The sequence below is a fragment of the Bos grunniens genome, chromosome 3 (genome assembly GCF_055505025.1).
Source record: "Bos grunniens cultivar Pamir isolate PY7600 chromosome 3, Bosgru_T2T1.0, whole genome shotgun sequence".
Lineage (NCBI taxonomy): Eukaryota > Metazoa > Chordata > Mammalia > Artiodactyla > Bovidae > Bos > Bos grunniens.
Genome location: NC_141167.1, coordinates 1,636,610 through 1,658,924, shown reverse-complemented (window position 1 = coordinate 1,658,924; position 22,315 = coordinate 1,636,610). Strand labels below are relative to the sequence as shown.

General features: G+C 63.5%; 1 protein-coding gene and 2 long non-coding RNA genes across 8 annotated transcripts; 1 reads left to right on the top strand and 2 right to left on the bottom strand.

Annotated features, from left to right (window-relative positions):
• Window positions 1-362: 362 nt before the first annotated feature.
• On the bottom strand, window positions 363-1,120 carry LOC147374800 (uncharacterized). The gene is made up of 2 exons (XR_015154583.1): window positions 867-1,120; window positions 363-733 (listed from the first exon to the last, which is right to left on the bottom strand). It is a non-coding gene; the product is annotated as an uncharacterized LOC147374800 (long non-coding RNA).
• Window positions 1,121-4,998: 3,878 nt separating this feature from the next.
• On the top strand, window positions 4,999-15,676 carry CAPN10 (calpain 10). 5 transcript variants are annotated; one of them, XM_086375100.1, is made up of 14 exons: window positions 5,012-5,317; window positions 7,440-7,571; window positions 8,800-8,996; window positions 9,689-9,906; window positions 10,770-10,911; window positions 11,273-11,439; window positions 11,675-11,895; window positions 12,389-12,591; window positions 12,671-12,926; window positions 14,302-14,501; window positions 14,631-14,668; window positions 14,730-14,894; window positions 15,098-15,143; window positions 15,383-15,676. In XM_086375100.1, exons 1-14 carry the CDS (start codon window positions 5,192-5,194, stop codon window positions 15,399-15,401), a joined length of 2,130 nt encoding a protein of 709 aa, XP_086231226.1. In that variant the 5' UTR covers window positions 5,012-5,191; the 3' UTR covers window positions 15,402-15,676. The 5 variants fall into 5 exon arrangements, with proteins under 5 accessions (XP_086231216.1, XP_086231189.1, XP_086231226.1 ...); XM_086375090.1 differs by lacking the exons at window positions 14,631-14,668; window positions 14,730-14,894 and having other exon boundaries at window positions 4,999-5,317; window positions 15,433-15,676; XM_086375063.1 differs by lacking the exons at window positions 14,631-14,668; window positions 14,730-14,894 and having other exon boundaries at window positions 5,000-5,317.
• On the bottom strand, window positions 15,614-20,463 carry LOC147374798 (uncharacterized). 2 transcript variants are annotated; one of them, XR_015154585.1, is made up of 2 exons: window positions 20,354-20,460; window positions 15,614-17,280 (listed from the first exon to the last, which is right to left on the bottom strand). It is a non-coding gene; the product is annotated as an uncharacterized LOC147374798 (long non-coding RNA). The 2 variants fall into 2 exon arrangements; XR_015154584.1 differs by lacking the exon at window positions 15,614-17,280 and adding an exon at window positions 19,466-19,813 and having other exon boundaries at window positions 20,354-20,463.
• Between the last annotated feature and the right edge of the window lie 1,852 nt (window positions 20,464-22,315).

Here is a 22,315-nt window from a genome sequence, read left to right as displayed (position 1 = left end):
CCTGCCTTTCTCCACTCCTTTTCCTCCCAGCTTTTGCAAACCCAGGAATGTTTTCCTCAGCCCAATTTCTCCCACGTGGTATCTTGCCAAACGCAGCCTGTGACCCACGCATGCTGCCAAGGTTTCCCAACCCCTTCCACCGGACCTGCGAGTTATTCTGGACGTCATCTGCCCCGTGAGTCATCACGGTTGAGTCTTACCAGATGTTTCACGGCTGCATACCACGGCCTCCAGTGGTATGGGGCCCCTGCCAGCAGCCCCCATCCCACCACAGGCCCGTGTCCTGTGTCCTGACAGCCGCTCATCTCTTCTTAGGCTGATGTCTGAGCCTCGGCCACACAAGAAAACACTCTTAACGTGCCGGCGTTTTAAACAGCGAAGGTTTATTTCTCACTTGTGGCACGGGTCCACTTCAGGCCAGGTGGTGGGGGGTGGGCTTCCCGTCACTGGTTCCTCAGGGCCCCTGGCTGATGGACAAGAGCATCTCGGCAGAGATAAGGGGGGTGTGGGGGGGCTCAGACGGCAATCGGACTCACTGGGGTCACGTGCCACATCTGTCCACGGCATTCACACTGACCCTACACGGCCACTCCCACCAGGCGCGTGGGGTGGGGGGTTTCCGCCAGCGGCAGTAATGACCACCATAGGGGCTGGGGGCACGGTGTTGGGGGCAAAGAGGGAGCAGTCAGGCGGGAGAGTGGAGCCAGGATGGCGGCCACGAGCACAGGACCTGCTGGAGTCAGGAAAGTGGGACAGTGGGTGGACAGCCCACGCGGCCTCAAGTCCAGGGACCGCGTCCCCCTCAGGCCTCACCCTGGGGGTCCACCCTTGCCCTGGGAGGCCTCCGCTCCCCTCCCCCATCTTACTGGGCCTTCCTGGTGGCCAGGCCCCTCTCAGGCCAGGTGCCTTGAGTGGAATGTCAGATGTAAAAGACGAGGCCCACCCAGTCGCGCGCCCGCCCAGGAGAGTGTACACCACGTGCGGCAGGGCCAACACTCGCCAAGCTGATCCCAAGGAGACAGAGCGAACAGCAAGCGGAGGAGGGAGCTACAGCCGTGGCGCTGACATCTCAACCACGTGCACGGAGGGGGGCGCTGAAATAAACCAGGAACAGACACTTGTGAAACGACCGGGACTTGGGCCAAAGAACCTCTCAAAGCCTGGAAGTTTTTAAAGGGACAGTTCTTAAAAAATGAAAACTAGGAAGAATGGTCACAAAGAAGAGGGGTCATGGACTGGAAGAGCAGACAAAGAGCACTCAGCATCGGCACACGGCCCACGAAGGGACAGTACACAGGAAAAGAAGTGGGGCTCGCCCCAGACCTGGGGTCATGACCCACCCGCACAGCGACGCTCAAACTGACAGAGGCATCCCCTTCCTCCACGCATTGGGAGGCCACCCTCCCTCCCTTAGCCATCGCCCCACAGCCGCCCATCAGCCCTTACGGCCAGACCAAGCCACCTGAGGCCACCTCACCCGGGGGCAGCCTCCCTAACCCACCTGTGGGTGTGTTCCCTGACAAAGGCTGTTGTTTCACCAAGAGCTATCAGATGTCAGCTGTTCAGGTTTCTTTGTTCCCACTTTCTCTCTAAATAATCCCTGACCAGACCCTGGAAGGATGAAGGCCAAGGCAGGGCAATTGCAGGGCATGGCATGGCTGCCCCCGGGGCCAGCCCAGCGTCTGAGAGGGGCTCTGACAGGCATGGGCAGTGTGCTGAGAGGACAGCCGCCCACCAGCCAGGCCTGGATAAACCTCCCTTGTTCAAAAACGCATGAGCAAGTGGCGAGGCACAGACTCCATGACCTGAAATGAATGTGACGGCTCACCCACGCTGCAGAAAACAAACCACTTTGGAAAAATGGTCATCCCAAGGGACGGGAGTCAACATTAGAAATTATCGGTATCGTGTTAGTAATAAAACATAAGGACACGTGACCATTGTGGAGCAACAAGCGGAAACTCCAACAAGAACATTTATTATTTGTAACGAGGTTGAAAAACCCCAAGGTTGATCTAAAATCCTGCCCTGCAAGCATCCATTCCTCTCAGTGAGCAGAGTGACCTGGGCCTGCCTGGCCTCGGAACGCTGGCTCTGTCCATCTATAGCTGTGGGGTCCTGGGCTGCCGCCGCCTCCCGTTTAAGTCCAGGTTCCTCGTCGTAAGACGGGACAGTGACAACTACCGCTGAGGTGCGTGAGGCCCATGCAGACTCCACGTCTCGTCGCTGTGAAACGAGCCCAACCCTCCGGCTCGCAGGGTGGACCCCTCCTCCACTCTGTGAACTGATGGGGCCGCAGGAGGACACAGGGGCCTTCGTTCTGGCCCTCCCGGGATGGCTGCTCAGTTGGACCCTCCAGACGGGCAGGAGAGAGGCCCACGCTTCCGAACTCCTCCCCGCCACCAGCTACCACCACCCCACAGGGAGCAGTCCACGTCCCTGGTGCTCACGACTGCTCCCCACAGCCTAGGGCCATGACCCCCACCAACTGGCCCCTAGCCTGGGCCCAGGGTTGTTTCTCACAAGCCTCAGCCCGGCCCGGGCCCTGCACCACGGGGTCTGTAGTTGCAGACAGGGGCCCGGAGCACAGCCTGGACAGCCACCCAGCGGGACACAGCCTCCAGTGATCCTGCTTAGGTGACTTCCAGCCCTGCTGCAGTAGACGTGGTAGAGGCTGGTCCCGTGGGCCCAGGACTCGCTCTGGTGGGGGACCTCTCACCTGTCCTGTCCCCTCAGGAAGAGAGTCCCAGACAGAAGGCCCGGCCCAGAGGGACAGGAGCCCCGCCGCCTGCAGGCCCAGGACACTGGGGCAGATCCTCTGGCTGCCTCTGGTGCGGCACGTGCCTGAAAGTGCCCTGCAATTCAGATGCACCAGTGAAACTGAGAACGTGTCTAACCCAAGTTCACCTCGAGGTGTTTTTCCCAAACACTGTTGTTCTGCTGCGCATCCAGCAAGGCTTCCTCACCTGAGGGGCCCAAGGTCAGTCCTTTCAGCTCCACGGGGCCTCCCGCTATCTCATTTGTGCCCATCAAACACTGCCGTGACATGGAGCTGGTGTTCCCACCTCATTGAGGGCCGAGATCAGACTAAGTAACTGCCCATCTCAGGGCCTGGAGACTGGGATTGAGAACTGGTCATCTCCCCAGTCCAGGCTGCTTCCAACTCCTCCTTCTACCCACCAGCCAGAGGCTCCACTCTTACAAGGCAGGGGTGTGGGGGTGGGTGGGGTGAGCCCAGGAGTGAGAGGAGAGTACTGCTAACTGGCCAGTGGATCATCTTCACACCCAGGGGGTGGGGAATGGGACCCTGAAGGGCTCCCGGGTAAGTGTGGCCCAGGAGGAGCTGTGCCAGGCAGGCCGACAGGACAGCTGCCTTCAGCCATCTCAGTGCTGGTCACAAACTCGTCCCTACGGTCGTGGGCTGCTCCTTGCCACAAACCAACTGTCTCCTGCCGCTTGTCTGGGCATAAGCCCAGCCCTGGACACTGATGTGCCCACAGGAAGCTACCTGCTCTCCAGAGCTTGCAAGCCAGGGTTAAGAGGCCCAGCAGAGGCCTCCACTTGGAGTCCAGTTCTTGGGCTGGCCCCAGCTCATCTGCTAACCACCCTTATGTGTTACCTGAAGCAGACCAGTTGCCCAACAGCCGAGGGCAGTGAAATCCGTCCCCTCATCCTTTAGGACATCCACATGAGGCGGCTCCTGGGCCATTCCTGACTCCCTCCAGCTAGAGTGCAGCATCCAGCCTGCCATAAAACATCTCCTGTTGGAGTCAGTGCTTCAGGGTAAATTGTCATGAAGTAAGCTTTGCAGGGGGAGATGTCAGATGATACTGAGGTTCCAGAACCTCAGCAGAGATGAGGACCCTAGGCCCCCAAACCAAGGGGCTGGGGCCTGGTGGGATCGAGGTAGGTCACGCCACCACTAGCAGCTGCTCCTCATGCAGGCCCCATAGGGGCCTCAGAGGGAGGAGCCGCAGCTGTCACAGCCTCACACTGGGGGCTCTGGAGCAAGGTCGGCGGGCGTTCTTGGGTCAGGCTTATCAGCAGGAGGGCCTGTGGGGATCTGATCTGACCACCCTGCGTATGCGGGGGCTGGGCAAAGACGGCTTGGGGACGCAAAATCTGAGCTCCAGGTGGTAGCAGAGAGCTGTCCGAGGATTGTGCCCTCCCCACCTGCCCCCGCGCGGCTCTCTGTGAAGGGTCCAGCCGCAGCGAAGCAGGCCTGGAGAGGCAGCCGGAGAACAAGCGTCAGGGTGGCTGCCTGCCCTCCTTCCCGGGGAAGGGCAGTTTCCTCGAGCAGATCCTGAAGTCGGCGTCCTCACCAACCCGCAGCACTAAGCGGCCCTGAGCTGCAACCGCAAGCCCAGCGGGTCACTGGCCAGCCCTTCAGGACCATCTAGATGGCCGGCCGTCTGGGGACCGGCACTACACTCCAGCCTCATCGCCTGCCGACTCACGGTCCAGCGCGTCTAACCGCAGCCGGCCTCTCAGGCCTGGGACGGCCGTCCTGGGGCTGCCACACTTGCCCGGACCCCAGCACACAGCCGCAGCGATGGCGGACACCGGACGGCCCACAGCCGGCCTTCCCGAGGGCGTCCCGTTGGCTCCCAGACACCCCCGCGTTGGGGCTGGGAGAAGTGCATTGTGGGAGGCAGCGCAGCATGCTGGGACTTGTAGTCCGCGGGTCGACGTCGTTCGAGGCGGCCTTGCCGGTCCCTTCAGCCTCAGGAGGCTGTCCCCACGCCCCAGCCCGAACCACACCGGTTCGAGGAGACGCTGGCGCCGGACTCCCAGGCGTGAGTCTCGGCTGAGACACCTCCAAGCGCCCCCCGCCCCCCAGCCCTGGAAGGAGAGGCACAACCAACACTGCCGCACGGCTCGGTGACGCGACTTCCGGCGCCCGCAGGGAGGGGCCATCCTGCCACGTGACCAGGAGCGCCGCGCCTGGTTGGTTGCTGGGACGACGGTTACCGGGGCGACGGGGCGGGCGGGCACCAGGGCCGGGGGGCGCTGTGGGTGCCGCGGGGCTGGGGGCCTGGGGGGCCGGGGGTGCGGAGCCTGGCCGGGCGAGGGGGCGCGGGCAAGTGGGACCGCGCGCGGCCGGCTCGCCCTTCCCTCCGGGGCCGCGTGCCCGCTCGGCTGCGCTCGGCACCGGGTCGCGGGCTGCAGATGGGCGCCCGGGGTGCCCAAGATGCGGGCGCCGGCCAAGGAGCTCTTCCGCGACGCCGCCTTCCCGGCCTCGGACTCCTCGCTCTTCTCCAGCTTCTCCACGCCGCTGGCCCAGTTCCGCGAGGAGATCACCTGGAGGCGGCCCCAGGTGGGGCGGGCGGGGGCGGAGGGGGGGCTCTCGGGGGTCTCGCGCCGCGTTTCCAGGCCCGCTTCCTGCTGTCTTCAGCAGAGGGCTCCCCTGCCCATCCCCCAACCAGCTCCGTGTGTGCTGGACCCGAGCTCACAGCCCCCACCTGAGAGCGCTCCCTTCCGCAGGGGATTCACGGCCCCGCGAGCTGGGCGCTTCGGCACACGGCAAACTCAGCCCCACTTGGGTCTGCTGTGAAGGGCTTCTAGTCTGCAGGTCTCTTCTGACCACAAGCAGTCTTGCTCTGTTTCTCCTGCTCCTCTGGAAGGGCCAGACTGAGCCTGCAAAGCCACAGCCGTTTTGTTCTGCACGCTGCACGCATGTGGTGAACCTCATGCCCTTTCAGGTGTAAACATCTCAAGGTGGCAGTTTAGAGGCATGCTCCAGCCCAGTGTGCTGTGTGATAGCTTTAGAAATGGAGTATCCGCTGAATGAGGCTGTCCCCGGAGCAACCTTGTTCTCCCCAAGTGCACCCAGCCTTCGTGGAGACCTCAGCATGCACCCGCCCTGGAAGAGAACCAGAACTGGCTTTCCTTGGACAGCACCGAGGGCCTGTTTCCAAGGGGCAACGAGCCTGATCAGCTAGGCCAGTGGACTCTAGGTGCAGTGGGAGGCCATTGGGGTGTTTTTAGCAGAGGAGTGATTCGGTTGGATTTGTTTTAAGAAGCTCACTCTTCAGCCAAGTGTCCAGAGGGCAAGAGTGCAGGTGGCCGTTGCGGTGGTCCTGGAGAAAGAGGCAGGGGCTCAGATTAGTGCGACAGCCTCAGGCTGGGGCTCTGGCATGGGCAGATTTAAGGGAGATGTCCAAGCCAGGATTCATAGGTCTTAGTGACCAACTGGAAGTAGAGAGTGAGGATGAAGAGGGGATCAAGAATTTCTAGATTTCTAGCCTGAGCACCAGTGGGGTGGGGGTCCTGGCTGATGTGCTGCAGAAATGGGAGGTGGGCTGGAAGTGTAGGCTTGGGTTTTGCTCTCACAGGTTCAAGCAGAGCTGACGGTAGGCAAGTGGGTGTGAGAGCCAGGAGCTCAGGAGGAGCGGGTTAGATGATGCTCCTGGGAACAGGGACCACACAGACGGCTTACTGTCTGGAGTCTGGGAGGGCATCTTGGAGAAAGTAGGGGCAGAGAAGAAGAGACAGCTTGGAACCAAACCTTAAGGAACCACAGGTGCCTTGACAAGCAGACTTGAGAAGCAGCAGGCAGAGAGGGGAGAGGACAGCCCGAGCACGTGGAGTCGTGGATGCCAGGAGGGGGCTGTTGGGCACAGGGGAGCTGCAGTTCTTATGCCACTGTGTCAGGAAAGAGGAGCACAGAGGATGCCCGTGGGAGGTGACGACACGGAGGTGACACTGATGCAGAGCGGTTTTGGGGCTGTGGACCTGCTCGGAAGCAAGGGGGTGTTGTAAGAAACAGGAGGGAGGAAGTGGGGGGAGCAGCTCTCGGAGGAGATGGTCAGTGAAGCGCCGGGAGGGGAAGCAGTGCCCAGGGACAGGGCATTGAAGCAGCGGGCCTCCTCTCCCAGGCCTGTGCTGGTGGGATCCCGCCTGCAGGACTGGGGGTGGGGGGGCATGTATGGACTCAGACACTGAGAGCAGCAGGGGTCAGGCCAGGGGGCTTCCGGTGGAGCCCCAGGCGCAGCCGCTGCTCAGAGGGACCTGGGTGTTTTCAGGAGAGCAGGAGGAAGGTCAACTCATCTAGGGTGTGGAGAGCTCAGCCTTGTAGAGAAGCGGTACGGAAGACCCTCTTGAAACCTGCCTTTGTGAATTTAAAGGGAAACCGTTTTCTAGACCAACATTTCACGGTTGCACAAAGAGGGTGGTGGGATTTGTCCAGAGTTGGGGGGGTGCCAATCAAGGAAGGTCGGCGGAGACAGGGAGCCCAGAATCCAAGCTGGACAGGCTGATGTGCAGCCTGGAGGGGCTGACGGGTACTGGCCGCAAGAGGCCAGCCATTTCCCGTGCCCTCTTAGGCAACGTGGATGCCCGGAAGAGCTCCTCCCCAACCCTGCCACACGAGGCCTCTGCTCTTGGTTTCCCGGCAGCTCCCGAGCATGATATCACTCTGGACGATTTTCTTATTTCAGGAAATCTGCGCCACGCCCCGGCTGTTTGCAGGTAGCCCACAGGAAGGGCAGGTGAAGCAAGGGCTGCTGGGGGACTGCTGGTTCCTGTGTGCCTGCGCCGCCCTGCAGAAGAGCCGCCACCTCCTGGACCAGGTGTCTGCCTGCCGCCCGCGGCTGTCTCTCCTCCTCTCTCTCCCTGTCTGACCATGTAGGAAGGAAGCGGGGCGGGGAGGGCACTCCGCCATCAGGCCCAGCGGCCCCCTCTCCCGCAGGGGCTGGCAGGGCGCTTTCTGCTGCACCTGCTCCACCATCTCCCGAGCCCTGGGCCAGCCATGTATGTGTGACACACACAGACACACACACACACACACGCACGCGCACACACCCACACGTGTATATATATGTTTTAGTTTGACGGCATTGGGTTTTAGTTGAAGCATGTAGGATCTAGTTCCTTGACCAGGAATTAAATCCAAGCCTCCTGCATTGAAAGCATGAAGGCTTAGCCCCCGACCACCAGGGAAGTCCCTGGCAGGCATTTGGAAGAAAAAGACAAACACGCCAGCCCAAAGTAGGAGAGGGCCAGTTGAGGGATCCTGTGCTGGTTTGGAGTAAGTTTCCTGGCTAGTTGGGGTGGTGGTTCTCTTTTCTTATAGATTTTGAACATCAATTGGCAAAAGGTGGTTAGAACTGTTTCAGATGTAGGCGGACCCCACAGGAATAGGAGGCCGCCCAGATTCCTTCCCCAGGAGCACTCGCGGCCTGGCTGAGTGTGACCAGTGAAAGCAGCAGTGTTGACCCCTTTCCCAGCGGCTCCCATGTCCCCGGTGCTGGGCCAAGCCCACTACAGTTGCCAGCTTTCATTTTCACAGGCCTTGCTGGCCTGGACCCCCTCTTACAAACAAGGCGCTGAAACCATGGTCGCGTCCCAGTTGGCAAGGGCAGAGCTGGGACGCAGTGGGGCCGTCTGGGCGCAGACCCCTCCTGTCTCAGCCCTGGGCCGGAATCGCAGCCCCAGCCATGAGCAGGGGCCGGGCGCTGGCGGAGCTGTGCCCAGGCTGCAGCTGGGGTAGCTGCTACCTCCGCCACGCAGGCCTCTGAAGTCACGTTGGTCATGGATTCAGGGCCTGCGCTCCCCGGGGACGCGAGCTCATGATGGCTGGCTAGCGCTTTTGGAGGCGCCGGTCGCTCAGAGCGGCCCTGGCACCTTTCACTGGAAGGTCTGAGACCTCCTGTCCCCCCAGTGGTGTTCACACAAGTCGGACAGCCAGGCGCGCGCCGGGGGGCAGCGTCCGGCGCGGTCACACTCTGGCCAGGGCTGGGACGCGCCACCTTGGGCCTTCTCTCACCGTCTGCTTTTGCCTCCCCCCACGTGCGCTAGGTCTTCCCTCCGGGACAGCCGAGCTGGCTCGACCAGACGTACCGGGGCTCCTTCACCTGCCGAGTGTGGCAGTTTGGACGCTGGGTGGAGGTGACCGTAGATGACCGTCTGCCTTGTCTTGCAGGGAGACTCTGCTTCTCCCGGTGCCAGAGAGAGGATGTGTTCTGGCTCCCCTTACTGGAGAAGGTCTACGCCAAGTACGCCGGCCGGCGTGGAGGGGCTGGGCGGGCGGGCAGGGGTCCCGGGCCGCAGTGCCCTTGTGGGCCCTGAGGCCTTCCAGGGTGGGCTGGCCCGTCCAGAGACCGCAGCTCTGAGGCTTGGCCCGTGGGCTGCTGTCCCCTTGGCCCGTGCCCCCTTGCTCTGCCCTCACATCACGGTCAGGCACAGGGGCGTCGCCTCTAAAGAGAGGGTGCACGCTGTCCTCTCTTTCCTCAAACCCAAGTGAGACAAGTCTCTCTGCCCACCTGGTTCTCTGGGGACAGGCGGCCTCTCTGCAGGTCGCTGGGAAGGAGTGAGGCGTCCGAGGCGTCAGGGTTGTCTGTTGTGGTTTTGAGACCACGGATGCCCTCCCTGGACGCACTGGTGGTTGTGCTGAAGGAGGCTGGGTTGGGAGGTGGGCCTTCGTGGCAGGAGTGAGCCCCTCCGTAAGCCTCGCGTCAGGCCCAGGGCCTTGATCGTGAGAGGCGGAGGGGTGTGCTCACGGCCACTGTGCCCACTCCTACTGGAGCCTGCGTGGGCCTTGTGCCCTGGAGGCGAGCTTGTGCCTGGACGTGGTGGGGACAGGGTGGGGCAGAAAGAGAGGTGATCGAGGTGGGTCAGAGGCAGGCCAGGGGGGACAGGAGGGCTGGGGGCCCAGTGCCGGGCCTCACGCCGCCTGGCCGTCCCCCAGGGTCCACGGCTCCTATGAACAGCTGTGGGCGGGGCAGGTGGCAGACGCCCTGGTGGACCTCACTGGTGGCCTGGCCGAAAGGTGGAACCTGAAGGACGTGGCCGGATCCAGTGGCCAGCAGGACGGGCCCCGCGGTGCAGAACGCAGGACTTGCCGGCAGCTGCTCAGCTTGAAGGACCGCTGTCTGCTGAGCTGCTCGGTGCTCGGCCCCAGGACAGGTAGGGTGGAGCTCAGCCTGCGCGCCTGAGCCCTCGCTGCTTCCTGCCGGAGCTTTGTAGCCAGGTCCTGTTGGGACTGAGTCGAGAGAGGACCTCTGTCCTCAGAGCTGGTATCCCAGGTGTGCCCTTCCCTCCTGACCGGGCTTCTCCGGAGGGCAGTGTCCCACCTTCCCTTGACCAGGACTGGCCTCCAGGGTGAGAGGGGCGTCTGCACTGGGGCCCCCAGGACGCAGAGTGGTGGCACCATCTCTGGCCCCGCTGGTGACCGGGCAAAACCAGTGCTCAGGTCTCCACTCTGGTGATACACGTGCTCATGAAGCAAGTCTGTTGAAAGAAAAAGTCGCCCAAACTTGACCGCTCTGACTCGTCAGTGCCCTTTCTCAGCTGCTTTCTTCGCGAGACGCACGTGTCCTGTGTCATGTATCGCTCTGTGCGCTGCGTGGACTGTCAGGATCCTACGTAATCCCTGAATCTGCCGTGTTTCTCTGAGTCCGTCCCTTAAAGACCCGTATTTATGGTCTTTCCAGTTTCACGTTGTTAGAGATGATATCACAGTGAGCATCTTTGTGCACAATTGCTTTCATGTTTAAGATCATTTTTATAACAGGACTTTTGTCCTAAGTGTTATCCGGGCGAGGACCGAGGCCCAGAGAAGGCGGTTTGCAGGCCTGGTGGCAGCTGAGCCCAAATCCAAGGCCAGGTGCTCCCGCTGGCGCCTCGCTGGACCAGGTCACGCCCCGGTTGACTTGCCCGCCATGGTCAGGACACTGCGCCTGTGCGCTGCAGACGGCGGCCGTGTGTCCCGGGCAAGGAGGCAGGCCTGTGTCCGCTCGGTGTGGACCTTGCGGCTGTTCCTCCCCCAGGGACCCGGGAGCTGGGTGAGTTTCATGCTTTCATCGTGTCGGATCTGCGAGAGCTCCAGGATCTGGCCGGCCAGAGCGTCCTGCTGCTGCGCATTCAGAACCCCTGGGGCCGGCGGTGCTGGCAGGGGCCCTGGAGGGAGGGGTGAGTGCAGGCAGGCGCTCTGGGCCTCACTCTGCCCGTGTGGGCCGTGGAGGGCGGGGGGCACCGTGGCCAAGAGCCGTCTCGACCGTGAGCGTGCCCGGTGCCTGCGGCTTGGACCGTGGTCAGGACAGTGTTTGCTTGGTCTCTGGCACAGCCCCCTTGGCACCTGCTCGTGGGCTGCCTGCTCTGTGCAGGGCCCCAGACGGCCTTGGGAGGCTGGCTTCGTGCTGGGCCCCGGGACCCCAGCAACGCTGAGGGCTGGGGCCTGTCCTGAGGGCACCCACGGACGGAGGATGCCCCCTGGGCTGCAGGTGGGCGCTTGCTCCCGGGCCTCTGCTCCGCTGAAGGGGGCTCCTTGCAGGGGTGAAGGGTGGAGCCAGGTGGAGCCAGCGGCCCAGGCGGAGCTGCTGTCGCAGCTGCAGGACGGGGAGTTCTGGGTGGAGGAGGACGAGTTTCTGCGGGAGTTTGACGAGGTCACTATCGGCTTCCCCAGCACGGAGGCTGGCCACCTGCAGAGCCTGCACTCAGGTGAGGGAGGCCCAGGCAAACCGCCCGCCCTCTGAAGTGGGGCGGGCCACCGGCTCCACTCTCGCCTCACTCCGGCTTCTCTTGAGGGCGGAGCGATGGTCCCATCCCCGCTGCCCCGGGGGGGACAGGTGGCCGGGTGGGATGTCCTCACGGTGCAGGGGTCCTGACGCCAAAGTGGGGCTGGGGGCGTGAGGGGGACCCCATCCCCGCGTCTGAGCGGCGCATCCCCGCCCAGGAAAGGTGCTGTGCCACACTCAGGAGCTGCCCGGGGCCTGGGTCAAGGGCCAGTCGGCAGGAGGCTGCCGGAACAACAGCGGCTTCCCCAGCAACCCCAAGTTCTGGCTGCGGGTCTGCGAGCCCAGCGAGGTGTACGTGGGCGTCCTGCAGAGGCCGCGGGTGCGCGCAGCCGGCCGCCCAGGCAGAGACTACCAGGCCGTGGGCCTGCACCTCTGGAAGGTAGCCCTGCCCGTGGGACATGGAGGCCTGAGCCCCCGGAGCCCCCCAAGTCCTTTCCACCCCCACCCCGTCAGATCTGAGTCCACGGGACTCGCCTCCTTCCCCCAGCCTGGCTGTGTCTTCTGGCCAAAGGCACACAGCATGGAAGCAGCCTGGCGGGTGGCGGGTGGCGGGTGGGGGGGCCCTCCAGTGAGCAGAGCTGCTGGGAGGGCTCCAGGGGGCGGTCCAGCCGTGGCTCTGCGCACATGCCCCTGGGAGGTCCTGTCCGCTCCCTCACCCCCTCCCCTCCAATGCGGATGGGAGGTCCCGGTGTCTTGGGTCACAGCATTGCTGGCAAGCCTGGCAGGCCCAGATGGCATCAGCCACGTGTCTTTACCGGCACGTGTATTTCACGTGGGACTCAGCTGCAGGTTCTCAGGGAGGGACCCGAAGGCCTGGGTACTCCAGGGGGGGGCCCCCCGGCTCTGACGGGCGCTCCGGGGCCTCCCTGCAGGTGGAGAAGCGGCGGGTCAACCTGCCCAGGGCCCTGTCCGCGCCCCCCGTGGCGGGCACCGCATGCCACGCCTACGATCGCGAGGTGCACCTGCGCTGTGAGCTCAGCCCGGGCTTCTACCTGGCCGTGCCCAGCACCTTCCTGAAGGACGTTCCGGGGCAGTTCCTGCTCCGGGTCTTCTCCACCGGGAGAGTCGCGCTCAGGTGAGGGGCGGGCCGGGGCGGGGCGGGGCGGTTCCGCGCTGGCGGCTCGCTCACCGGCGCCTCCTGCTTGTCCCCGCAGCGCCGTCCAGCCAGCCGCCCCGAGCCCCGGCCCCCGGGAGGTGCCGCCAGCGGGCGAGTGGGAGACCGTGCGACTGCGGGGCTCCTGGAGGGCCGGCCGGACCGCGGGGGGCAGCCGCAACTTCGCCTCCTACCCCAGCAACCCCCGCTTCCCGCTATCGGTGCCGCAGGGCGCGGGCCCGCGTTGCGTGCGCATCTCCCTGCGCCAGCACTGCCGCGACCTCCAGTGCCTCCCCATCGGCTTCCACGTCTTCCAGGCAGGCGGCGGGCGGCGCGTGGGGCCCGGGGCCCCAGGGTCACCGGGCAGCTCGGGCAGGCCTGTCCACTCACCCGGGCTCAGAGCAGCTGCACACCCGGGCCCCGTGTGAGGTGTGGAAGTGGCTCAGCCGTGTCCGACTCTGTGCGACCCGGACTCTCCAGGCCAGAACACCGGAGGGGGAGCCGTTCCCTTCTCCAGGGGAGCTTCCCAACGCAGGGATCGAACCCAGGTCTCCTGCACTGCAGGCGGGTTCTTTACCAGCTGAGCCACCAGGGAAGCCCACCTGAGTCCTGAGCTGCCCCCAGATCTGTGCTTCCAGCCAGGAGCCCCCACAGGACGCTCTGGGCACAGGGTTGAGCAGGAGCCTCCCGAAGGCCACATGAATCCCCGGCCCCCCACCCACCGAGTGCCTGGACCAGCGGGGACCTGTTCTCGCGGGGACAAGCAGGGAGGGAGGGGTGGCCCACACCGCCTCAGACAGGACAGACAGATGCTCTACCTGCCCATGAGGGCTTCTGGACCAGAAAGGAGACTTAGAGCGGGGTCCCGAGGCGCTCAGAGCCCAGGAGCTCAAGGCAGGTGGAGTCCCAGGCAGGAGAGAAGGGAGGCTCTCGGGAGAGAGTGCCATTTCCCCAGCCATGCACAGTGGGAGCTGGGGCCCCACAGAGGGGAGACTGGCCCTGGGTCCTGGGGCCACCCAGGGTCGGGTGGCAGGCAGCCGCGAGAAGGCCAGGGGCTCACAGCGCCACCCAGAGTGCCTTCCCGGCCTGTCTGCCCTTCTGAAATACAGGCAGGACGTCCTTTGCAGACCTGCAGTTGGAGTATTGAGGGGGAGGTGAATGCCAGAGGTCACAGACTCCCCACCCCTTCTGGGGGCCCCGCTTGAGGATGGGGCTGGGCAGGGGCCGGTGCACCGAGGAGGGTGTGGCCAGAAGGTGGCCCAGAGCCGTGCTGTCGTGGGGCTTGGTGGGGGCGGCTCTTCTCGAGAAGCTCCTGTGCCCTTGGGGACCCGACAGCCGTGGGCACCACACTGTGGCCATGCTCCACTCAGGCCACTCGGGGCCGGTGCCCAGGGGCTTCGAGAGAAGGGCCAGGGCACGGACGACAGTGAGATGCCCGCCCGGGGCGGCCGGCACAGCGGCGCTTCTGCAGGTCCCCAGGCAGGGGGCCATGTGGGCAGTGGGGCCCCATGAGGGGCCTGGCGTGTGACGAGGGCCAGGCCAACTGCCGGCTGCCCCCAGCCAGGGCAGCCCCACCGGGAAGGAAGCCGGGTCGAGGCTGCAGAAAGGGGACAGGCCTTTGCGGTCCTGGCGGCCGCAGCCGGTCTGGTCGCCCACAGGCGGGCCTGCTGTCTGAGCCCCGGCCTCCCCTAGGTTCCGGCGGATGGCGGGGGCCAGGACGCACCCTCCCTGCTGCTGCAGGAGCCTCTGCTGAGCTGCGTGCCGCACTGCTACGCCCAGGAGGTGAGCCGGCTCTGCCACCTGCCCGCCGGCGCCTACCGTATCGTGCCCTCCACCTACCTGCCGGACACAGAGGGTGCTTTCACGTTGACTGTGGAGACCAGAATCGACAGGTGGGCGCCGGGGCTGCACGTGTGTGCCTGTGCACGCGGCTGTGTGTGAGTGTGGGGCGTGTCCCCAGCACTCCCACCCCAGGGTGTCTCCCAGTCACCCGCACAGCCTGACTCGCACCTGTCCCGCAGAGCACGAGGCCTGTGGGAGGAGAGCCGATGGGCCTGGAGCTCACTGCCCCCCACCCCACGCCCCGGGCTGCGGGGAGGCCCAGGGTGAGGGGCCTGGAGCTCACTGCCCCCCACCCCACGCCCCGGGGTGCGGGGAGGCCCAGGGTGAGGGGCCTGGAGCTCACTGCCCCCCACCCCACGCCCCGGGGTGCGGGGAGGCCCAGGGTGAGGGGCCTGGAGCTCACTGCCCCCCACCCCACGCCCCGGGGTGCGGGGAGGCCCAGGGTGAGGGGCCTGGAGCTCACTGCCCCCCACCCCACGCCCCGGGGTGCAGGGAGGCCCAGGGTGAGGGGCCTGGAGCTCACTGTCCCCTACCCCACGCCCTCGGGGTGCAGGGAGGCCCAGGGTGAGTGAGGGGCCTGGAGCTCATTGCCCCCCGCCCCAGGGTGCGGGGAGGCCCAGGGTGACAGTGGCCTCCTCTCCTGCAGGCGCTCCATTCACAGCCAGGAGATGCTGGGGCAGCCCCTCCAGGAGGTGTGTGTTGGGTGCAGAGGGGAGGGCCCTCCCAGTGCCCTGGGGTCTTAGCTGCCTCCCAGCCCCTCCCAGCAGCCACCCCGCAGGCTGGGCTGGGCCCTGGGACAGGAGGGGCCCTTGTCCCCCTGCCCGGAGCCCCAGGCAGAGATTCTCAGGGTGGTGGCGGGCCTGCAGTAGGTGAGGCTGGTCTCCCGCCAGCCAGGGCAGCGCCTCCCAGCCCTCGTGCCCTCCTCCCGCAGGCCTCCTTCATGGCGGTGATGAAAGCCTGAGTGGCTGACCATGCTTGCAGGCTCTGGTGACCCACAGTGAGCAGCCTGCACGTGTCCCAGGAGCAGCAGCCCTGCGGTCCAGCGGGAGCCACAGGAAGGGCACCAGGCTCCTCGTGGCTGAGCCTCCCGGAATCCTCCACGCAGTCTCTCCACTGCCCGAGAAACAGGCCGTACAGTGGACGGAGCGCGTCGGGACACACGTTATTTGAACTGTTTGTTAGAAACGTTTTTAGGATCCAGTTTATAAATAAACATGAGCACCGAGCAGCGTCCAGCCGGTTCAGGTGGCCGGCAGGAGCAGGTGGGGGCTCCCACCGGCCGCTGACACTCGGGGGATGATCGGGGGCCCCGGGCGGGCCGGGGCGGGGCTGGTGAGGGGAGGACGTGGCAGGTGGTGAGAAGGCGGGCGCACGAGCTAGAAGGTGCCCGTCCACACAGGTCTCCCCGCCGTGTCCAGTCTGTCTCCTGCCCAGTGGCGCTCTGGTGGACGGGTGGTGAGGAGGCGGGTGCGCGGCAGGTCTTGGGCGGGAGCTGGAGGGTTCCCGTCCACACAGGTCACCCCCACTCCACGTCCAGTCTCCTGTCCTGGCCGGTGGCGCTCAGGGGTGGACGCTGTCCAATGCCCAGTGGCCGTGTCGGAGCTGCAGTCCTCTGCCCGTGACTCAGCGGGGGTGTCCCTGCGGGCCTCGGCCCCGGGCCCCCTAACCCTAAGCCTCTGGAGTGGGGGCCCTGACCTTGGCCTGGCGTGTCTCCTGTCCCCATGTGTCCCCCGACTGCACCGTGTTGTCACCGTGGTCAGGGTGCCTGGCCTGTTGGGCTCCTTGTCCCGAGTTACAATGTCGTTTCTTGGGAGGGGCTGCAGGGCCTCTGGTCCTGGCAGGAAGTCTTCCCACCCGTTCCTGACTTGCACCCTCGAGGCCGCACCACGAGCCTGTGGCTCCCTGGGAGCAGGTGGCGTGCTCGGGAAACCCTGGTTCTGAGTCGGGGATGATAGGGTGGGACCACTGCCCCTGAGGGGACCGCCCCGCAGCTTCAGGGCCTCGAGGGGTGCCCGTCCCCACCCTCCCCAAGGTACTGTCTATGATCTGTCGTCTGGGCGGCGGGGCAGAGGCGTCAGTCTCACCCTTGGCCTTCCTGCCTGCCCTCCGACCCCAGAGAGGGAGTTGGATGTCTGCACGTGGCCGTCCCAGTTTTGTGCTTGGAGACCAGGAAGTGACCCCATCGCCCACCATGAGCGGTCCTGGCAGGGGTCCATGGTCAGCAGCTCTCTGTGTCCCACCGTGGCTTGGGGGCAGTGTCAGCTGCGGGCCTGAGTTCCTGCAGCCTGGTCCTCCCTGCCCCTCCCTGAGCACAGCCACGGAGCGAGGGCCTGCGGGCTGGTGGTGGCGGCAGGTGGGGAGTCTGTTGTGCACACTCACTGGGGGAGGCGGCCTTCCTCTGGGGCCCGACCACCTCTGCAGTCAGCGGGCCCAGGCCTGCTCCTGTCCTGCTCTGGGGCTGCTCCTCTTGTGGCCAGCGGTGGCCTCACCCCTGGCCCCAGCCTCCTGGCCCATCCCCTGCAGCTGCTCCTGTTCCTGCATCTCAAACCCACTGTTCCCTCCGCCCCTCCCCAACCCACCTGGTCAAACAGCGCCCAGACAGGACGAGACCACCCCTGTGCCAGGGCTGCCGTCTCCCTGCCCCCAGGGCCAGTGGGTAACCCAGCTCCAAACTGCACGGTATCGCCTCTTCTCAGACCTCAGAGGCTGACGCTGAGACAAGTTTGGGGTGCAGGATGTTTACAAGGGAAGGAGATCTGATGTGTGCACCCGGGGGCCCGCGTGGGGCTGAAACACAGGTCTCCCGGGCAGGTGTTAACCTCAGGCATCCTGAGAAGAAAGCAGAGCTTCATGTGAGCACACAGAAGTGGCCGCCTGCAATCCAGGACGGGGCCTTCGCCAGGAACCAGACTGGCCTGGGCCTGACCTCGGACGTCCAGCTCCCAGAGTTGGAGACATCAGCGTCTGTGGTTAAGCCCCAGGCCTGCGGGGTTTTCTCTTGGTCCCGGGCCTCGGCCGAGGGCTTCCCTGGGGTGGAACTTCTCTCTAAGCCTCAAAGGGTGTGCTGTTTGCAACTGCCACTGCCTCAAAGCAGAACTCGTCCTGAGATCAGCGGGGGAGAGGCCCGGGGGACGGGGGGCAGGGAATCTCTTCAGACCCGCAGGTACCCTCCGCCTCAGAGGCCTCTGCGGTCGGCCAGCTCACCCCTGCCTGACGGCCCTGCCCAGATGACCAGTGTCACTGCGAGCCAGCCCGTGCCGCACGCCGCTCCCTCGGGCCAGCCCTGGCTGCCTGCTCCCCCGGCCCGTCTGGGGGCGCCCTCGAGCCACCCACTGCATCTCGGCTGTGTCATTTACCATCCCCTTCCCTTCCCCACTTGGTCCTGGGAGGCTGGTGACTTCAGTGAGAACAGAGAGCCGGGGCTTCAGGCATGGGCCCTGCAGATCAGCCCCCTTCCAAAGAAGCCTGAAAAGTAAGATGCTGCCCATCGCCTGTCACCATCAGCCCTTCATCCCTGGGGGAGGTGGGGGGGGCACCAGAACCCTAGGAGGGCGGAACGCTGCCAGCTTTTCCCCAGGAGCTGGCAGGGTGGCCCATGGTTTTCCTTGGTTCCCCTTGGGCCGTCCGGGTCCCACGGCGGGGTCGGGTCAAGGCCAGGGCCACAGCCACTGCAGGTGGAAAGGCGGCCACCGCCGGGGACAGCTGGTACCGGCCTTGCCCTCTGAGCCAGAGGAGGCGGTGTCGGCGTGCAGAGGCAGGGCGCCGTCGGGGGCAGTCTCCGTGCCCCTCGCAGCAGGCCCCCTCCCGCCGTCAGCCCCTGGGCCTGCCCCAGCTGTTGTGCCCTCCCTTCGCAAGAGGCACTGGCCCGCTGAGCTGAGGGGCCTTTCCTTCCCCAGGCCAGCCTGCGTGCCGGGCAGGCCGGTTCCAGGTGGGGCACCGCCTCCTAGCTGAGCCGTCACAGAGCAGCTCGTATTCTCTGGGCTCTAGTGTCCTTGCTGCAAGTGTGCGGGCTCTGCCCGTCCCGTGTCCAGACTCTTCCCCTTTGGTTTGCCCTGGAGTCCTCGATCTGGACGTGCCTGCTGGGATAGCTCTAGGCCTGCTGACGAGGGACAGGGACCTGCAGCCCGAGGTCCCCACCGTCTGAGCCCATCCCCTCCCGCCCAGGGTGGAGGTCCTGATGCATTAGCATCCTCGTCCTGAGGAGGTCCTGATGCATTAGCCCGTCTAGTATCACATCTGATTCCCGCCCCCAGGCCCAGAGCAGAGTTCCCGGGCGGAATGGGGCTGCAGAAGGTGGGACCCCAGGCTCTGGGAGGGCCTGGGGCCCTGGGCAGGCTCACTGCTGCCCCCGCCCCCCGCCACACTGACTGACACGGAGCCAGGCCCCGCTCTGGGCTCCATGGAACCCGCGCCAAGCTGAGGACCCTACACGGAGCCCAGGGCTGTGTCCGGGGCCGGGGCCCTCCTGGGGTCCCCGATCTGTGGGCATGCGGGTGGTGAAGACCGCCTCCCTCCTGGGCACGTCTCCTGGCTGACCCAGGTGGGTGGGTCTAGGTGCAGGGGCGGGCGCCTCCTTTCCCGGCTTTCCCAGCAGACTTTGCCCCAAACGCCTGCCTGAGTTTCCTTGCGGTCTTCACTTCCTGCTCCGGACTCAGCGGGCAGTGCCTCCTCGGTGGGAGCCAAGTCCACCCCAGTCTCAACCCTGGACCTCCTCTCTCCCCACCCTCCCTTCCTCCCCAGGCGAGGTCAGCTTGGGGGAGGCAGAGCTTCTAGGGTGAGTATCAAGACCCTAGCTCCCTGAAAGCAGGTGTCAGGGCAGGACATCCTGGGCAGGAGGCAGGACAGGGCCAGCCAGGCCAGGGCCAAGGCTCTCAGATGCTCCAGGCACTTTTTCCTATCTGTCTGTCTGTCTGTCTCCATTCACAAGCATGCCTGGCTAAGTGCCCCATGTCTGCCTCATCTGGTTCTACTGAATTTCTTTTCCTTCCATGATATTTAACAGATTCATCCTAGCTTTTACTGTGTTTTGAAATGAAGGGAGAAGTCATTTTGTTCCCGAGGACCCTCTGGGCTTTATGACCCCAGCACTCGGCCTTGGACATGGCTGCTCCATCAGACGCAGTCTTTTCTAGCTTTGAGGACAAGCTTTGCAGGCAGGCAGGGCCTGCCAGTCGGCGGAGTGCTCAGCTCTGCAGCCCCGGTCCCATCCCTCCCCTCCCGGGGTCCTCTCCTCACAGGGGAGCTCAGAGGCGGCGTTGGGTTCTGGCTGCAGCCTGGGGCGGGTCCGGTCTGTGCAGTGACCTTCAGGCCATTCCTCTGATTCCCAGCAAGTGCAGGCTGCTGGGGCCCAGACAGCACGGCCCTGAGAATGGCATGGGAGCTGGCTTGCTCAGGGTCCCTCAGACACTGGCCATGGAGGTTTGCTCAGGAGCACGCCTGTGCACAATGTCCTAACTCCCCCATGCCCTACACAAAGGCGCGGCCAGGGCCCAGCCTCAGGCACCTGGGACTCCTGGTCCTTCATAAACAACCCAGGAGGTGAGGCTGCTGGGCAAGGCTCCAGCACTGGCTTGGGCGGACCCCTGAGGGTCCCCTGCAGGGTCCGGGGCCTGGGCAGGAGTGACGCTGGGGTGCTGAGGCATGCGTGTGTAAGTCCTGTGGGCTCACCCCTCAGTCCTAGCCCCACAGAGGGGACCCGCCGGCATCGGCACAGCCCTGTCCACCACCCTGCTCTCCTGGCCCATTCATTCCAAAGCCGCTCTGTGAGGACGTGAGGACGAGGCCTTGGCATCCCTGCCCTCCAGGCAGGCAGGACGGTGTGCACAAGATCACCAGAGAGGCCTGACGTGGGGTGACAGACGACACAGGGGGTGGCGGTGGGGGTGGGTGGTCTTCGACTCACCTGGGGTAGCCAGCTGCAGAGCAGGGCTGGGAGGATCGGGCACCCTCAGTGCATGGAGCATGCCTGCGGAGAGTGGCCTGGGGCGCATAGGGAGAGCGGAGGGCGGAAGTGAGGCCTCAGGCCGCGGGAGGAGCTTGGTCTCCGGCCCAGTTTTGAGTAGGGCCAGGTGTGTGCCTGTTTGGCACGTGTCTGGTTGAAATCTCAGTAATGGACTGGAGGGAGGGCCCGGCCAGAAGGCTGCTGCATTCTTCCAAGGGAGACAGCAGGGCATCCTGCTGGCAGCCGACGAGGGGTGAGGGCTGAGGGAGTGGACTGAGCTGCAGTTCCTTGGAAGCAAAGCTCACACATGACGCTTGCTGCTCAATCAGCCTGGCTGTCCAGACCGCCGCAAGGAGAACCAGGACCCTCCAATCCAGGAGCATGGTGTAGCTCTCTGTTTCTGAGATCTTCTTTATTTCTCTCAAAAATGTTTTGTGGTTTTGAGCATTCTGGTTTCCATTCCTACTTTACTGGCCGTTTCTATCATAAATGAGTGTTGAATTTTGTAGAATCATTTTTTTGCTTCTATTGAGAGGATTATATGTTCTCTTTTATTTCATTAGCATAGTGAATTACACAGATTGACAGTCTCATGTTAAATTAAGCTTTGTAATCCTGGGATACTTATTCCTGGTGGATTATTTGTTTTCTGCACTGGTGGATTCAATCAGCTAAGTCTTCTGTTTTGGCCGTGTTGGCTCTTCGTTGCAGTACTCAGGCTTCTCTCGTCGTGATTTGTGGGCTCAGTTGCCCCAGAGCACTTGGGCTCTACCTCACCAGCCAGGGATTGAACCTGAGTCCGTTGCATTGAAAGGTGAATTCTTAACCACGGGACCACCAGGGGAGTCCCAAGCTAATATTTTATTAAGGGTTTTTGTGTCTGTGTTCAGGCATGATGTTGATCTATAGTTTTCTTGTAATAATATCTTTGTCTAATTTAAAAAAAATATTTATCTGTGTATTTGGCTGCCCTGGGTCTTAGTGGTGGCACATGGGCTTTTTAGTTGTGGCACGTGGGACCTAGTTCCCTGCCAGGAATCAAACCCGGGTCCCCTGCAAGTGGGACGAGAGGAGACCACCTGTCTTATAGTTGTTTGGAGGCCTGTTCCTCTGAAGGACCTTTCTAGTCATCTCTGGAGGGCCTTTTCCCCTAAATGAGTGGCGGCATGTAAGGAGGTAACCAGCTTCCATTGGCGGTTTCCAGGCAGAAAAAGGAGTCCCTCCTTTTGGAACCACTCCATATGATCTTCTGGAAAGCCCTCGCTCTTAGCTTTAAGAATCTCACCTTCAGTATATGAAGGAGTTTCTGGAAAATTAGTCTGTGGAACTAAGGTGGCAATCCCTATTAGGTCATGGTTCTGTAATGCTGCTCTCCTAGCTGCCTGATCAGCTCTTGGTTCCCTCGTGCCACTTCCGTGTTCCCTTTTTGGTGTCCTTTACAGTGGGAGACTGAAACCTCAGTGGGCAGATGGACTGCCTCCAAGAGTCGAAGAATCGGATCACCATATTTGATTGGGGACCCTCGGGTGGTCAAATGGCCCCTTTCTTTCCAAACAGCCACATGTGCGTGTAGCACCAGAAAGGCATACTTGGAGTCAGTGTAAATGGCTATTCTTTTTCCTTTTCCCAGCTCTAAAGCTCGAGTCAGGGCTATGAGCTCAGCTAATTGGGCTGAAGTACCTGGTGGCAGAGGCTTAGCCTCTATGGTCTCAAAATTGGAGACTACTGCATACCCGGCTCCTCTTTTTCCATCCAAGACAAAGCTGCCTCCATCAGTGTACCAGATTTTCTCAGGATTGGTAAGAGGATCTTCTGACAATCCCTCTCGGGGTGTTGTCCAGTGGTCCAAGGTTTCTAGACAAGAGTGAAACGGGAGAGAGCCCTCGGGGGTAGGGAGGAGGGTGGCTGGGTTAAGAACCTCAC

Bases quoted from the DNA above. Each gene is read 5' to 3' on its own strand.
- CAPN10 (XM_086375100.1), top strand. From the start codon at position 5,192: ATGCGGGCGCCGGCCAAGGAGCTCTTCCGCGACGCCGCCTTCCCGGCC. The intron at 9,907-10,769 runs GTAGGGTGGAGC...TTCCTCCCCCAG, and splicing joins GGTGCTCGGCCCCAGGACAG to GGACCCGGGAGCTGGGTGAG. The intron at 11,896-12,388 runs GTAGCCCTGCCC...GCCTCCCTGCAG, and splicing joins TGGGCCTGCACCTCTGGAAG to GTGGAGAAGCGGCGGGTCAA.